This window comes from Numida meleagris, chromosome 1, assembly GCF_002078875.1.
Source record: "Numida meleagris isolate 19003 breed g44 Domestic line chromosome 1, NumMel1.0, whole genome shotgun sequence".
NCBI classification, from domain to species: Eukaryota; Metazoa; Chordata; class Aves; order Galliformes; family Numididae; genus Numida; species Numida meleagris.
Window position 1 is genome coordinate 78,122,994 of NC_034409.1, and position 16,910 is coordinate 78,139,903.

Consider the following 16,910-nt stretch of genomic DNA (forward strand, 5'->3'; position numbering starts at 1 on the left):
AGGAGTGTGGTGAGTCAACCTCTCCATCTTTACAGGCATACCTTGTGCATTTTCAAGTCACGCTGCTGCTGTAAGGTCCGGGTCATTCTCTCCTGCACCTTCAGAAGCAGCTGTCCATCCTCTTGAAGTGCATGAGTGGTGCGTAGCTCTTGGATCAGTTCCAGCCTCTTCTCCTTCTCTTCAAACATCTTTTAGATAAAGTTAGGCAAACAAGCATATTAAATGGAGAATATATTCGACATGTTTTGCTAGCAGAGCACACACTTTTTCTCCAGGAATAGAATAGAATAGTTTTGTTGGAAGGGACCTACAAAGATTGTTGAGTCCAAATGCCTGATGCCTGACCACTTCAAGGCTAACCAAAAGTTAAAGAATATTACTGAGTGCATTTATCCAAGTGTCTTAAACACTGACTGGCATGGGTCATCAGTTCCCTCTCTAGGAAGTCTGTTCTAGTGTTTGTCCACCCTCAAGGTGCAGAAATCTTCCCAGATATCCAGTATGAACATTCCCTGGTGCTGTTCTCGTGTGTTCATACGCCTGGGATCTTGGCATAATCAAGGCAAAATGTACTCATGGTCCAGATCTAGTCTAGAATTTGCCATTTGAGTAATTCTGTTATGAAGCATCAAATTAAACAGCTGAATGTATGGCAGGGAGACACAAACAGGTAGGAACCTAAGAGTTCCTGTAAAAAGTATGGGATGGAGACCAAGGACTTCAAGGACTTCAGTAGACATACAGGAGGATATGCTGCATAATCCTCATTACCCTAGATTAGTTTTGAGGAAGAAAGATCGCTAACACGTCCAATCATTCCCATCATCATTCTGAAGAGAGACATAAACAAAGAGACACAAAATACCTTGTTCTGAATAGCCCTGCCTCGGAGCAATTTCTGCAAACAGATCACTGCCAGTTCTCTTTCCTCTTCCTCCTGCCAAAACAAACAAATATCCACACAATAATTGACAATTTCTTTAGAGGCTGAGATTTCTATGGAGTATCCACCTAACTATCCAAAAAAGTCAAATTAAGATCCAATTTCTCAATTGTTTCTGAACACTTTTCTTCTAATGAAAGGACTATGAGTCAGAATAATACCTACTTCCATGTTTTATGAGAGGTGGAGGAGCATGACTATATAATGAGGTTCTATCTGAGATTTTAGAGGGTCTCTAGAGAGAAGTACCTAACAGTCAGGAGATGCTGATGGAGAAAATGACTGTACACGTTAAAAGCACTACTTATTGCTTGACTGAGTTGGCAAAATGAGCATGAGCAACACAAATTTACAGGTGAAGACGCTAAGGGGATAGAAGAATTATTTAAGGAGGTGCAAGAGAGCTGTTAACCATAAATAAAGGGATTAAAAAGCAACATCTCCATTTTTTTGTCTGATATTTCTTCCAGTGGTGACCTTTATCAGAGTAACTTGGTAAATTTAAGACTCAGAAAGTGATAGTTTGGTAGTAAAATAAATTACCCTATAGGGCAATTTGTTTCTTTGGCAAGTTTACTGGCCTAGCACTGTATGACTGATACCAACTTGGAAAAATGATGGTACGTAATGAGAAAGAGAACATGTCCACAGGAGAAAAAAAAAAAAAAAGGCTTATTTTAAATAGAAGAACTGGCAGCAATTTTTCTTGCTGAGGGATCTTGCTGAATTGACAGCAGCAGGAGAGGAAAGCTTGTCAGGTACCTGGGAGAGATAAAAAGAAAACTAAAGATTGAAAGAAGGAAGTTTTATTTTAATAAAGAGCCTGTAAGGTTTGAATTGAAATGTGGTATTTTAGAAGCGCTGGGAAGAGCGTGGGATGAGAGAAGTGGTGTGGGCTTGGAACTTAATATATGTTTTTTCCTTAGGAGTTGCAGAAGAAGTATTCTGAAAGCAAAAGGAAGCATTCCTGCCTTTCCATACCACCACGCAAGAAGAGAAAAGCGGAACTAGCCAGAGTCTTTTGATTTAGGGTGTTCTTTTCCTATGGAAAGAAAGGATGAATTTACAGTCCAGTTAGAAAGCTAAACTGCACCACATCACCTGGCTGCAGAGGTGAGGCCTACAACCCCTCCAGACAAAGTTTTGGAAATGGAGAGTTGTTTCTCAAGCCATACATGCTAGACAGGTAAGGCAAATTTCTATAAGATTTAGTTTATATTTTTGTGGGATGTAATCTTCTGTACTTGGAGTTGTATTGTTTGGTGCTGCAAACAATGCTTTAGCAAGGGTAATCATCAACCTTTTCCTCCACCTGCTACAAACCAGCAGGAAAGAGTGACCTTGCTTTCAGTGCTCCTTGCAGCCAGCTGGTAGGAGAAAGCTTACTTGGATTCTGTGAGGTAGGTGATGTTGCAGGTACCCTTCAGTGGCTGAAGTGGACTGATTTTATAGATCTCTTCACTGGAGAGCTCAAATCTTGTATGTGTTCACACATAAAGATATTTGAAAATAAACCAAATGTTGGCAGAATTAATTTAAGTGGAGTTCTATCGTAATGGAACTCTTCCAAAAGAAAATATAGTCTGAAAATAGCTTCAAGAATGACTATGACTGAGGGATAAATTTTTCTGAGTTCTTTCCTTGTAGCTAAAAAATCTCCTAAACTCTTGTATCTAAATAGTGTAAATCTACTACTCCAATACAATACCTAATACCTAGCTGTTAGTAAAACTGTAGAAAGCTCTCCCCAAGGAGATATTCTTGTTGCAGTCATCTTAAAGTGGACTGTATAAAACATAGATCACCATACAGCATGAGAGAAGATGGCATGGATGGTTTAATAAGACTTTCTCTCTCTTGCTTTCATGGCTGTTTTGACCCTCCAAAGTTCACCAGTTTTAATGGTGATTATGTCTGATTTTTACTGTCTTGGGAAAATGGTGTTAATAAGCAGACAAAGCAACCCACTGGGGCAACCATCTCTTAAGTGCATTACTTCAAAAAAGGAAAAGAAGTTGCAGCTCCCCTAAGAAGTTGGTTTTTTTCCTATGCCACATCACAACCCTCATGACACAATGCTGCTGCTCTGATCTCTACAGAAGAATGAAGGTGAACTGTCATCTAAATTGAGCATGCTCATCAAAGACTGAGTCCTATGCAATGACAAGAGCTTCACTCCAGCAAATTAATGATGTGCACGCTCAGTGCTAAGTACCCAAAGTCACACTGACTTCAATGGGACTAAACTTAATTGCTCCACTGGATTACGACAGTGTTGTTAGATCAGAAGGATGGAAGATGCTGAATAAATTCATGCTTGCAGAGGAATATGTCTGCCTTTTTGTTCCCAAAGAGCAAGGGAACAACACGTCTACTAATTTATTGCTTTATAAATGAAAGCTAATTAAAGGATTTAGCCAGCAGATAAGGTAAAACATTTTCAGTTCTTCAGTTACTAGAATATTTATAGAATAAATAAATAAGGGAGGCTTAAGAAATACCGTTGTATTTCTAAGACAAATACACATTAAAAAAAAAAAAAAAAGATAAAACTCACTTCTTTCCTTCTCCTTCAACAACCAGGCAGGGAACAATCAAGGATCAAGAGAAAAAAAATGAATAGTGCTAAAATCATTGCACTTACAATTGATGGTTTTTCCAGAATAGGGGTGGGGGGACGAGGGACAGGCTTTTCTACTTTCTCAAGGAAGTGAAGAGGCTTCTTTGGCTCCTTGACTTTATTCCTCTTCTCCAACAGTGCCTGAAACAGTCATAAAGTTTAATCAGAACTGAGTCAGATAGAACAAGACAGTAAGGCCTCTCCTGCTGATGCTGACTACTCCTGATCACACTGACTGCAAGAAGTTCTGCATTTTGCAGGCTTATGGCTTCCATTTCTCACTGCACACCAATTGAAAAACTACATAGTTTTATAGTATATGGGAATATTGTTGGCAGATGATGCTATTGGTTGGTCAGAAGATACTGATGGGAATTTCAAAACAATTTTAAGAAGGAAGTGAGAGCTATTTTATGACATTTACAAGTCAATCATCAGCAACTGCATAGTGCGAGTCACCTGAAATTGATGTGAACCTGATCTCTAAAATAAACCATTCTTAAAAGTATTTTTTTTCCATTTTTAAATTTAACACTGACCCATCTGCAAGCAGAAGCAGTTGTATGTGTTACTTTCTTGCCTTATGCAATGACAAAGACATTAATAATTTTCCTATGATAGAAGTGAAGTTCTTTCAAAGCATGGGTAAGAATATCATAATTTTATTACAGTTTATGTATTGATAAAGAATGGTTGTAAGTTTTTTGCCTTTAACTCTAGGTATAATGACTATTACTGCAGGTTGAACATGTTATGTAGCCACTTGTAAAAAGGTTCACTCCAAGAGCCACTGTCCTGTGCTCCTTCCTCAGGGAAATATCTCTGTATGATATGCTGTTACCGCACAGGGCTGTACTGAATGATCCAGGACCTCTTTGCAAAATGCTGTGAAATTCTCCTCTGCCCAGCAGCACTCACAGCAACTGCATAAGATTAAAGGCAAAAGGGAAGAGAAACTTGCCTAAGAACTTCCTTCTACCAGGAAAATCCACCACTAAAAATGGACTTACTCTGCTTGCAGCTGCGTGGTGGCAGATGCCAGAACTTGTACGCCAACGCAGGATGGAAGTTGAAATTGCCACCAAGGCCTCAGCCACTTCAAGATATTTCCAAACTGTTTATGCAGACAAAGTCCTGCTAGATGCCCTCTGCAAGCTACTTAGAGCAAGATATTCAAATAATCTCTTCCAATGGCACTGCAACACCTGTCTACACACATTTAAACTTCCTTCAGAAACTTCCTCCAACCTACTACTGCATGGGTTGGATCTTTGGTCTTTATAAGAACAGACATATTTCAGCAAGGAAAAGTTGGCCTTTTTATTTTCTTTTTTCTGTTACTTTTTTTTTTTTTTAAGAGAAGTTATGTTGCAAAGACATGGTCAAATACAAAAAATAAAAAAAAAATTAAAAAAATCAAGAAATCAAAGAAAAGAAATTCCACACTGCATTTCTCTCTCCAGTAACAGAAAATAGATGGCACTTGCACAAAATTCAAGTTTTGAAACACCAGTGGTCATTGTACAAAACTCTTCTTGCATATTGGAGCTGAACATTCAGGCCAGGATAATTAATGGATGCAAAAAAGGAGAGGGTCTAGTAGATGGAGGGGGTAAAATGCTTTAGTAGTGGAACTTCTGAAATGGACCATCTTTATAATGCAAAACTCAAAGCCTGTAAACGGTATATAAGCCATATGAAAAGTTTATAGCTCAAAAATGTTAGATTTTCTGAACCCTTTCTTGTATTTGATGACCTTAGAGCTTTCTGGCATGAAGAATACAGTAGTGCTTGCTATGATTTATAAGGTGTTTTACATGACAGCGGAAAAAGTGAAAGAAAAAAATCCCTTATAATTGTGATGGTTTTCAAAACAGTGGCTCCTATGTTTATTAATACAACGTTGCATTCATAAGAATTTTTCTGATAAAACCTTTTTCTCTTTAAATACTTGTTACCCAGAATAACAAAACACAACCAGAATTACAACTTCTAAAGCCAGAAAATCTACAAGCACTTCTGACAAGCAGGAATTCTTATAAATGTAGTTTTGAGAAATACTGCAGTTTCCAGAAGTGGCTGTAAGCTTTCATGTCAGCACGAGCTAGTGCTGTTTTGTTTTCCTTACTAAGTCAAAAATGGTTACCATTTGCTTTCTCAAATCTGAGGTTTTAAGCTATTTTAAGACTTCAATGTACAAAAAGAAGAAAAGTGTGTTTTTGGCATTAACCTGTTCTGCTTAACAAGTGACCATTCTTCCATTCCAAATAGACCAGAATGGAAGAATTGCTGTACAAATATTTTCTTAAGACTTAGAAAAACATGCTAAAGTTCAGAACAACATATTTCAAAAGGTACTGCCTACGTCTCACATGCTAACATTTCTGAGGTAGACTGTGTTACTTCTTTCAAATAGTAGGTTCAGAGTCATGGTAAAGTCTGACTGGATTGGACAGTGAGGGAGCAACTAAATATTTCACCTCCTTTTCATTTTCCTAACAAATGCAGTGAACAGGAAACGGCACCTCTGCTTTTGGCCAAACACTTTGTTCTTTTGGCTGGCTTCCGATGGAAGCAGAACTCTTGACAGGATAGTGGCTTGAGAAACAACTCTCCATTCAAAGAAACCATCCATTAGATTTCTTCATTATCTATCTTCTCTTTAATCTTCCTTGTTCACAGGACACCATGTCTTATTTTCAGCAGAGTGTACAGTCGTGTCTCTTCCTTCCTTTTTGCCCATGAATGAGAAAGGTGAGATCACCAAGGCCAGACTGAATACCTACTTTGCTCTGCATCTTGGCTGTTCAAGTCCGACGTGATAGCTCTTAGAGTCTGCTGGAGAATCACCCAGCTAACACTGTGTTAGAGAGCTGATCTTGATGAAATAACTGCTTTTACAGGTTTTCCTACTCTTTGAAGCTGGCACAGATTTTCTCCAGAGGTATTCTTGGCCATTCTACTTCTCCACCTCCTTCCAGCAAAGGGATGAAGGAAAACAGCCATGATGAGAATCACACTTAATGCTGAAGTGAGAGATTCTCTATTCTGATGTCATCTGGACCCAGCACTTTGAAACTACCTGACACCTCATCTCTCCTGAGTCATCAAAGCATCATGGTCAGCCTGCAGTCATGCATTGCTCTGTGCTGGGATTTATTCTAGTAGCTCCTCTGTTCCTTGGTGTATTCAGTTCCCTAGTTGCATTTATTTTCTACGGTAATTAGCTACATCAATACATTATCTCTTTCTTGAACTAAATTAATGCCTTTGATTATCACTTAACGTTGCATAATGGTTCACTTACATTCCCTTAAGCATTACTATCTGTGCTGGCTAAGAACTGGCTTTCCTCGTCCTTTTACAGATTTGGCTTAAGATACAGAACATTGTTGTTACTGTAAACCCTGTTTCTGCCATGTTCTCATTATAGAATATTATTCAAAGAACACTGAGGGTAAATAATACTCTTGCAAAAGGTCTCAGGATACTCCTCTAAAATCCTGAATCTAAAATCACTCCTTTTTTTATTAGTTTCAATTCTGAAGGAAGCTGTTCTTCTGGACACACACCCTTTCCGTAGATCCCTGGATAATCTCTTGTCCCTTTTTATAGCCTTTAACCTTAGGGAAATGCTCAGTATGGCAATCCAGGAGGAATATAATGAGAACTAGTACAACTTGCCACTTGTTCAGCCAGAGAAGCATGCCTTGCAAATTTTCTTTATTAAAAATAATTACTTCTAATGCCAAAGTCTAACATTCCTCCTCTTTTGCTGCCTCCTTCCAGAGATTAGCCAGCAAAAAAAACCAAAACAAAACAAAACACAGGAGGAAGATAATTCCGAAGTTAGATGACTACACACTCTGAATTTTCTACAGTACTGCTTCATTTCCAGAATTACGGGAGACAACTTCCAGACTGAGTGCTAGGACAGCACTAAAAAGAAGATTTTGAAGAGAAAACTAGTCTACCTGCTTTGCTATAGAAACAATGTAAACCAACACAGTCCTTTTGAGACGATTCCTAACTGCCTGCTTTAAACCTCTTTCATGTTCTGTACGCCAAAGAATGTTGGCAAGCTTGAGATTGCTTAAACCAAGTGATCTGACTGCTGTCCTCTCAAGTGCTAAATTCTGTTAAATCAAGTACTCTGCCCCCTTTACTGCCCACTTCTCAACAGCACCGGTAGCTTATGAGCTGGACCTGTCAGAGAGGTCCCTGCTAAGCCAGAGAACATGCTACAGCTGCTAAAATTAGTACTCCAAAGGCTCTGATGGGAGAACTAATCAGCAACATCACCACAGAGCTCAAGAGCTAACCAAGGCAGAAATACTTGCAATTCTGCAAATTGACTGCTATGATGAAATTGTTTCTTCTCTTGTTTCTCTGAGCAGAAAATCTGTTTAATGGTGGCTAAGTGCGTCACTACTTTCTGCTAGTCTGGGCAGACCAGCTTGGTGTCTAGTTCCGTATATCTAAAATAAGTAGTTAAATTTTGTGCAGTAGATTTATCATGTTTTGTGATGTTTTGTGATTTTAAAAGAACATACATTTTGCCTTTTTAGGCAGCGGAAATGAGTTTTTGTTGTGCTATCCTCTCAGCTGGTATAAATCAATGGAGCCCAAGTGACGTATCACAGAAGAAAACATGCAGTATTGTCTGCTTTTGTTCTGCATTCCATTCCTTTTGGCTATCGTCTTTGAAGAAACATTATTATGTGAGCAGCCTCTACTAGGGCATATTTCTCACTAGTGACTACAGTTCAGACATTCCACTGTGTTCTTTCAAACCATGAGAAGTATTTTGAAAACAGAATACAATTGCTGTAATTAGATTTCAGTCCTGAAAGTTCAGGCTAACATTCTGCTGCCCGTGAGAGCTATCAGACATATCATGATCATGAGTATATATAGTCACTATTTTGATTTTATGTGAAAAGCACCCATGGATACACGGACACCTCATATGCATGAACAGCTGTGATAAATTAAGATAATACAAAGCACTATGATACAATACTGTTGTTCAAGAATAACAGTGATATAAATCCAACATTCTGATCCAATTTTATGTGTGGTCATCTTAGTCATTCTTTGCTGCACATGTTTTTATAATATGTTCTTAGAATGTACATTTTTTAAAATGTGAAGAACTTTTAGACTGTGAACTCACATTTGGTTTACTTAATTATTATTAGTTTGACAGCGTAACCAGCAGGCTTGCCACATGTGCAAGGGAGAAAAGAGAAAGAACAAATGGCAGGAGACAATTTCTAACTGACATAGCACATCCCAGTCCAAATTCCAGATCCATAGGAAGACAGAAGCAGCTATGCTTGTTTTCTACAAGGCTGAAGCAGAACCACAGATGCTCATGAGACAAAGTACTGTCAGACTGAGTATCAGAGCAGTACTGGTCGTGTCTACAACAGACTGAATGTCTGATACACTCTGTTCTTGAAGTTGTCTTGGACGAAGTATGAATTTAGCGCAGCAAATTGGGACATAGCTTACATGTTTCTCTTCTTAAAAGCATTTCTGAGCAGTTCAAACCTGAGGGAACTGACATACTGCTGGATGCATCTCCATACCTGGTGAACCAGTGCCAGGTCCACTTCTAGCCTTGCTGATCTTTTAATATATCCAGTCTTAGTGATGGTGTCTTTAGGCTTTGGAGCTTTAATCTTGACCTGGGTGACAGAATCTGGGAGAGATGCTTCCAGTTCACACAGTCCTAGGAGAAACAAATTGCAACTAAGTAACAGTGATGGAGAGCAAAATTTGAAGTTTTTTAACATTTTAAATAAATATCTCATAGAACCTAAGTCTTCCAAAATGCCTTACCTGCAAAGGTTTTAAGGTAGAAGTTTTTTACAACGTAGCGTTCAGAATGGTTATCCGGGAAATAACCAATCCTAGACAAAGGAGCGTATGTTTGTGATGCAAAGTTAGTATACTCCTTGATGATATCTCGTCTCTCCAGCTTCCCCATCACATTCTTCCTCTTAGCTATCAGTTTCCTGAGCACTGAAAAGGATACACAAATGCAAATAGTTCTAAAAAGCCTCATCTTCAGAAATTCACAAAGGCTCCTGCTGGGTAATATAAAACATGGCTGATTTGCTCAGAACACATGCTGGCCATGCATATCTATATTGTGATTGTGACCTGTTTCATACTGAACAAAGACTGCAACTTTGTGAAAATAGAAAGGGCTTGTGTGAAAACTAAGTCTCATGCTGCTCTTTCCCTGGTTTTCAAACGTACTCAGCGCAAAATCATGCTGAATCTTTTTCATTTTCTCTTCTTTAGCCTTCTGATGATTTTGCCAGTGGTCATCCAAGCGCTTGGCATCCAGCTCATTCTGTTTCTCCTCTCGCCTCTGCAGCAGCTTCTTAAAGACTTCCAGTCGAATCTCCTGCAACCTGTAAGGAAAAGAAAGGCCAGGTATGATTTAGAGTACTCTGCAGTGTTCTGTCCAATGTACCAGCTGACTTCATACTGTGTATCTCATTTTTAATCTTTCACTTTTAAAAGTGAAAACCTGTTGGGGAAAAAACTGTTGTAGTAGCAATCACTTGTATTAAATTTAACAAAAACATCCCTTCTGAAAATCGAGATTTTCGCAGAAATCAAAGGTTTGTACCCTCCAGCCAATTCACTAAGCTTTCTTGTTTCTTTTCTCTTCAGGTCATAATTAAAAGAAAGAAAGTGTATAACTGGACTCTCACTTATCTATTTCCTGTTCTCTAAAAGCCCATTCCTTCCTCTCCATTTCATCCATCATTTTCCTCCTCTTCTCAATGTTTGAGGCACTGTCCATGGCTGGAAGAGTTGCTTCCCATGCACGTTTTTCCCGGGCACGTTCAATCATCTCCACTTCAGCTAGTCCTGCTGGTAGCCCCCGACCTTAGAGGAACAAGAAGCAGTAGCTGTTTAGAAGAACTGTCAATCCACCAGAGCACTAAAGTATTAGAGGGTTTCATGGGCACAAACCCATATGTTAAAGAGATGCAGGAGGGCCAAGAGGCAGAAGTAAATACTTCCAAGCACCCACCACTACTGTAGATGAAACACTGGGAGATGAGGACCACTGGCTGTACACTTGTACACTTGTACAGAAGCATTCTTATTTTCTTACTGATGTCTAGCTCAGAACAACTGAAGAACAGAGGGAAAGTGCAAAACTTCTACTAGTTCATACTTGTTAAACATGTGACCTTTTTATACTGAGTGATCTCAAAACTCTTTATTAAATGCCTCAGAAGAGCACTATTGAATATGTGAATTTCATACCTATTTTAAAAATAGATAAAATAATCATAGAATCGTAAAGGTTGGAAAAGACCACTAAGATCATCTAGTCCAACTACCAACCCATCACCATAATGTCTACTAAACCACATCCCTCAGTGCCATGTCTACACTTTTCTTGAAAACTTCCAGGAACCGTGACTCCACCACTTCCTTGGGCAGCCTGTTTCAATGCATTACCACTCTTTTGGAAATAAATATTTCCTAATATCCAACCTGAACCTCTCTAGGTGCAACTTCAGGCCATTATCACTTTAACGTGCCCTAAAGAAAGACAGCAAAGGGCTACCATACCAAAGCTGTAAGTAGACTTCAAACCTGATATTGAACAAAAGAGAACCTGCTGCTAAAGGGGGGTATAACTGTTATAATTTATCTTGATTTTGCAGCTCACCCCAAGTGAGAGTAGCAAGCATCAGAAGTTCAGGGACTGAGCCACTGGGAACTACATATTCAGGGGAATATGGATCTGTCTGGGCTTCACCATCCCTGTAATCCGTCTGTGTGCCAAATGTTCGTATCTTGGGACCAAAGATCCCATTGTCTCTTGTAGATAAATAGACAACAGGCTCTGTTCTAAAAAAAAGATGGAAGATGGAAGAACATTTGTCACATTTAAAAGAACAAAACAAAACAGAGATGCAACACTAAGTCAAAGGTAGCATATTCAAATGTGCATTGTTTCATCTGAATTTTGCTTTCATTCATGTTAAATCCTTTGTCTTTAGTAAAAGCAGACTGAGGTAACACTGAATCCTTTGAAAGCTCCCTCCCTAGGTAACCAATCCAGAAATCTTTCGGTTTCAGCTCTCTTGAATCATTACATACAAATCTTCCCTATGTATTCATTCTAAAGCGTTGCTTTTAATAGGCACAAAATGTAACTGATGGTTGAGTATAAAATGAAGAAATGCTGCTTCAGTTTAACTTACATGTTTGACTTTCCAACATTTCCAGAACAAAATTCAGTTCTGATGCAAACAGGTGCAACTTTCATTGACTCCACCTGTGTTCTTCAAAATTTGATCCTCATTGGAAATCACATCAGACTAACGCATTACTCTACTCAATGGATGCTCCATATGATTGAACAGTATTGCAGCTATCATAGAAATTGTAAAAAAAAAAATCTCAGGAGAATTTCTAATAGCACTGCTGTACTGGAGAATCCTCTGTATACGTATATCTTCCAAGATTCAGAGATGCTTGGCTTTCTGTTTCAGGCCTTATAATCTTAACATATATCTTTCTTTCACCAGAAAGCACTGCTTACCTACTGCAAGCAAACACCAAACCATGCAGTCACCTGCTTGCCCAGGAATTCTCAACAGCAAACAAATTCTACCACTTAACAAGTTTTTCCTGTCATTCATTACGAAAACTGCTGATCACTAACTAAGCAGTTAACCAATCATTTTCTGGTGAGCTGTGGCCTATTACAACAGTTTTGTTCCAGAAGTCAATACTTACTTTGAAATCACATAAGAAACATCTAGTGGAAGCACCTTATTAGGAGGGACAAGAGGTCTGAAAACAAGAGAACAAAGAAGCAAGTCAATAGCCATCAGGCATAAAAGATTATCATAGCTTAGAAAAACTGCAGTTCATTAATTTCAGTGGAGTTACACTGATTTTCCACAGCTCAGGATACAAACCTGCACACTGTGTCTGAATATTCAACAATACTTTCACAGCTAAGTAATACTTCAACAGTAAGAGTGCTATTCTTCTGACAGAGCATGACAAAAAAAAAGTATTTTCTGATTCAAAATCTTGATTTTCCTTACAGCTTTTGATACTGATCCAGCTGTGATTTCAGGAGAATTACAGTGATCTGTGATGTGCTAGGAAGTGGGGAGTCACCGATAGCAAGGCAAATTAACTCAGTGATTTTCAACAGGATAGAGAACCTGGATACCAGTGGACTATTTGCAAGTGGTTCATTAGAAGAAATAAAAGTAGACCTATCATATTAGTTATACAGTGACGTACACTAAGACTGGACACAAAGACAAAGTATTCATACTAAGAATTCCTTCTTAGGTATTCTTATAGTTTGCATATTGTTGCTTCATATCAATTTTGATTAGCCTCTCAGAGACTTAAAAGACATTACAACTAGAAAACTTTGCATGTCTGCAACTTGAAATAGGTGTAAAATTGGTGTTGTGTGATAATGTTTTAGTTTTTATAAGTGAGAAATACTTTGTATTTACAGTCAAGATTTAATGTAATATTATAAAGAACAGCTGATGAATTAGGAATACTATTGTTCTGTTTCTTTCTTTAACACATAGTCCTTTGTTTTCCTTTTCTAAAGTAACCAGATGAACTAAAAGCTTTCAATTAACAAAAGCTGTGCATCAGACTTTTTGCATGTGACTACTACTGTACTGTTTCATTTGTCCTCCTTCAAAAAGCGCAAGTCTAGAGAGGTTGTGAATGTCCCCTCCTTGGAGGCATTCAAGGCCAAGCTGCACGGGGCTTTGAGCAAACTGGTCTGGAGGGAGGTGTCCCTGCCTATAGCAGGGGGTTGGACCTAGATGATCTTAAAGGCCCCTTCCAACCCAAGCCATTCTATGATTCTAAGCTAATGCTACAGCAAAGCTAACCTAACATCAAGGTCCCATCAGAAGGAATGGACTCCATTATAGTAACTTTAAAGAATGTTATTGACATACAATTTTTATGGGATTTAAAGTAGACGTGTTGGTCAATAGCTATCTCTGCAAATGGATTTAACACAAAGTACATGTGACTAAGTTGAGAATGTTTGTATGCTAATTGTTGGTTTAGATCTTGATTCCACTGCTGACTGCAGTGTAATTCTGGCAGGAACAGAGCAGTATGTCAGTAGAGGACATGGATTAAAAGTTAATTAAAGATTCCCTTTAATCCCGTTCTGCTCCTGGAAGAAACTGGGAGTTTAAAAGTGCCTTCTGTGCCTTCGCCAGAAGGCATCTTTCCAGGAGTCTAGAGAGCCATGACAGTTTAGTTTGCCTGAAGCTTTCTACAAATAATTATTAAGTACAGAATGCTTCATACAGTAACTCATTACCTGAACATTCTGGGACAGAGTGAATGTAAAGAGACAGAAAAGACCAAAAAAAAAAAAAAAAAAGAGAGAGAAAAATAAAAAGGAGAAAAGACTCGGGCATTCAAATATTATATAAACTTCACAAAATCAAGCTTCAGAACTCTGTTTCAAATCAGTTCATTACTTACCTTGCAAAATATTTGTAGCGATTCCTTCCACTAACTTCAGGATCTTCATACACCATTTGGGGTATTTGAAGAGAAGTTTGACCTCTAAAAGCCAAAATACAGGTAAAGTAGTACAGATTCTTTACTCATGAAGCACATTCAGAGCAGTTCTGATTTCTTTTTTCTTATGCTTCATCATTCATTTTTTCTCTCTGCTGTTCTGGCTGCACAATCCAAACATGCATATTACAAATTCCACAAAATCCTCATACATACGCAAGCAATTATGTTTTGTTTTTTTCATACTTACATATGTAGCAAGACAGTTTCACACTTTACTGTGTTCTCCCCTTGGCAAAAAAAAGTCCCCAGCCAGATTTAATAAAAGTTCTTTGTGTACCTGTCACGTCAAGGACTAAATGCTTAACTTAATAAACTACTTCTACTGAGAGTTGGGGGGCCAAGCTCATTTCCAAGCTATGATTAAAGTGAAAAACTTCCATAAGAGATCATATGTGGTATAGTAAAGGTATGCGATATAGTGAACAAAGTGGAAGACTACAATTTGCTGCCTTCCAAAAGTAGCTAGAGATTTTAATAAGTGTGAAAAAGTTTAGAATCAGCCATTTCAATTTCAGTTCTCCAAGACAGGAGAAAAATTATGCTGATGATGTGAATGTCTCAAAAATTATGCTGAAACAAGTACATCAACGGCATTTCTTCATTTTCTCCTCATCTGGAATTTAAAGTAGTCAGACCGTTTACATTTTTCACTATAACATCTTGGTTTCCTTACTTCTAAAGCCATGAGGTTTTTATTTTAAAACCAGGAGGTCTACTGAGGCAAACAGTGAGGCAGTGGGTGGAACTGAGTCCTTTGAAGGCTATGCATCAGGATTGCCATTAGATTTCGCAACTACTTCATACTCTAGTCTTCTCAACCTGCGAGCTTGAAAAAAATAATACTGAGTGGTGGGTTAAAAACAAAACTGTGGTGTTTTTCTTGTTGTTGTTTTTAAGTAGTATGTCATGCTATTAAGGTCAATCCTTAAATTGTTTGTAAGGCCAGTCCTGAATGTTATGTTTTCCTAATATAACTTTTTGTAACTTACAACAATCCTGACCTTAAATGCATGGGATTCTGTGTACTAGAGTTGGTTGCTGCCACCTAATTTTAAATACAGAGCCACACTCACAAAGATAAAGTTAACAGTACATAATGTTGCTTGACAGCTGGGATCAAAATGGGGACTGCATACTGAGATCAGTTGTCGTCAAAGACCTCATAAGCCCTGTGAATTGTGCTGTGCAACTCAAGGAGCCAACCGTACAGCTACAAACTACAGCAAAGCCTGTAGAGTGATGCTTCCTACATCTCCTGTGACATACAGTTTACTGACAAGGTCATCTCTTCCCAGCATTTTCAGTCACATCATGTAACAAAGGGGAGGAGAAGGGTTCAAGATGCTGTGTGGTAATAGTAGATACTTACTCAGCACTAATCAACCTACTACTGTAAAGTCGTGTTTGAAATTGTAATGAGTTAACTGAGCTGATGGCTAGTTTCACTAGCTGACATCCAGTATGACTGTTGCTCCATTCAGATGGATTTGTGTTTCATTCAGCACAGGTGGGCACTTACTCATAAGATGTAACTTTATTAGCATAAGCTCTTCATCCTGTTATGATACGTTATAGGCACAACGGGAACCCAGTGAAACAGCCTCTTTTATTCCACAGATCCTGCCTCTTCCAAGTCCTTGACTTACGTTCAGCTGACTTGGCTGAAATAAATGAGCAGTCGCTCCTGATAACCTTGCAGAAGCTATACAACTACTGAGAAGACATCTGGAAAATAATTCTATCTTCAGTATCTGCAGCACTGTCAACCTGCGCAGGCTGAAATAGAGGGGATGTATTTCTCTTCTTTTTTTTTTTCACTAATTGCAAGATATTTTGCAAATATATGTTGCTGAAATGTAAATGTAATTCTAAAACACGTAAGGTGTCAAAAAAGTTCCTGTTACAGAATAACAGGCAAAATAGAAGAAGTCACTGAGGTTTTTATGTGTTGAGGACAGTATGAAATGCTGAAAATAAGAAAAAAAAAAACCCTCCAAAATTATTACTTTGCTGTAGAAACAAGAAGAGTATGCTTTTGAAACTGAAAAGAAACAGGTGTGAAATCCTTCATATCACTCTTAAACATCCTTGATTACTCTCTGGCAAGTGGTAAAACTCTTTTAATAGCAATACCAGAGAATACATCGTATGAAGAGGTCTGAAGTTTGTTAGGGCAGTAAAAAAACCTGAAAACAAGTAGCCAGGCTGATGCCTGCATTCTTGAGTGTTGCTACTCAAGACTCCTAAAGATGCATGCTGTGGCAAAACTCAAATGATTGCTTAAATATTTACTGAATCAGAAGTGCAAATTGCAATGCCAGGAGAAAAGTCATCCAAGAAACCTCTGAACTCTAAATGTGCATCCAGGTTCAAGCACCATACGTGCTTGAATGAATAACAACAGCAATCCAACCAGATATAAGCTCCTGGGACTAAAAGGAAACAGCTACCACTGAAGTAACACGTGAGCCAGTGAAGTCTTTGCAACTTGTCTGATCTATAAGAGATCGAAATAACTCTTCATTTTGCCAGCAACCACTGCAGTGCAGATAGCACGGGGATGAAGGAATGTGTAACGTCCTCCCTGTAAGAAACAGACAGGCAACCATATTCCACAACAGCTGCAAGCTCTTAATTTCAAGGGCAATATAAGTAGGAGCAAATTGCAGTCAACTCCACTTCAGTGTGTAAGGGTTTCTGTTG

At 38.4% G+C, this 16,910-nt stretch overlaps 1 protein-coding gene across 4 annotated transcripts in view; it reads right to left on the reverse strand.

The window, feature by feature from the left end:
- Positions 1-16,910, reverse strand: part of MAATS1 (MYCBP associated and testis expressed 1) — a 31,063-nt gene that overhangs the window by 11,035 nt on the left and 3,118 nt on the right. For all 4 annotated transcript variants that reach the window (XM_021397591.1, XM_021397594.1, XM_021397581.1 and 1 more), the window contains exons 4-13: positions 14,106-14,189; positions 12,351-12,407; positions 11,275-11,456; positions 10,298-10,475; positions 9,834-9,991; positions 9,411-9,593; positions 9,158-9,300; positions 3,588-3,704; positions 866-937; positions 42-188 (exon numbers count right to left, since the gene is read on the reverse strand). In XM_021397591.1, the coding sequence (XP_021253266.1) occupies positions 42-188; positions 866-937; positions 3,588-3,704; positions 9,158-9,300; positions 9,411-9,593; positions 9,834-9,991; positions 10,298-10,475; positions 11,275-11,456; positions 12,351-12,407; positions 14,106-14,189 (1,321 nt within the window). The remainder of the gene's footprint in view (positions 1-41; positions 189-865; positions 938-3,587; positions 3,705-9,157; positions 9,301-9,410; positions 9,594-9,833; positions 9,992-10,297; positions 10,476-11,274; positions 11,457-12,350; positions 12,408-14,105; positions 14,190-16,910) is intronic.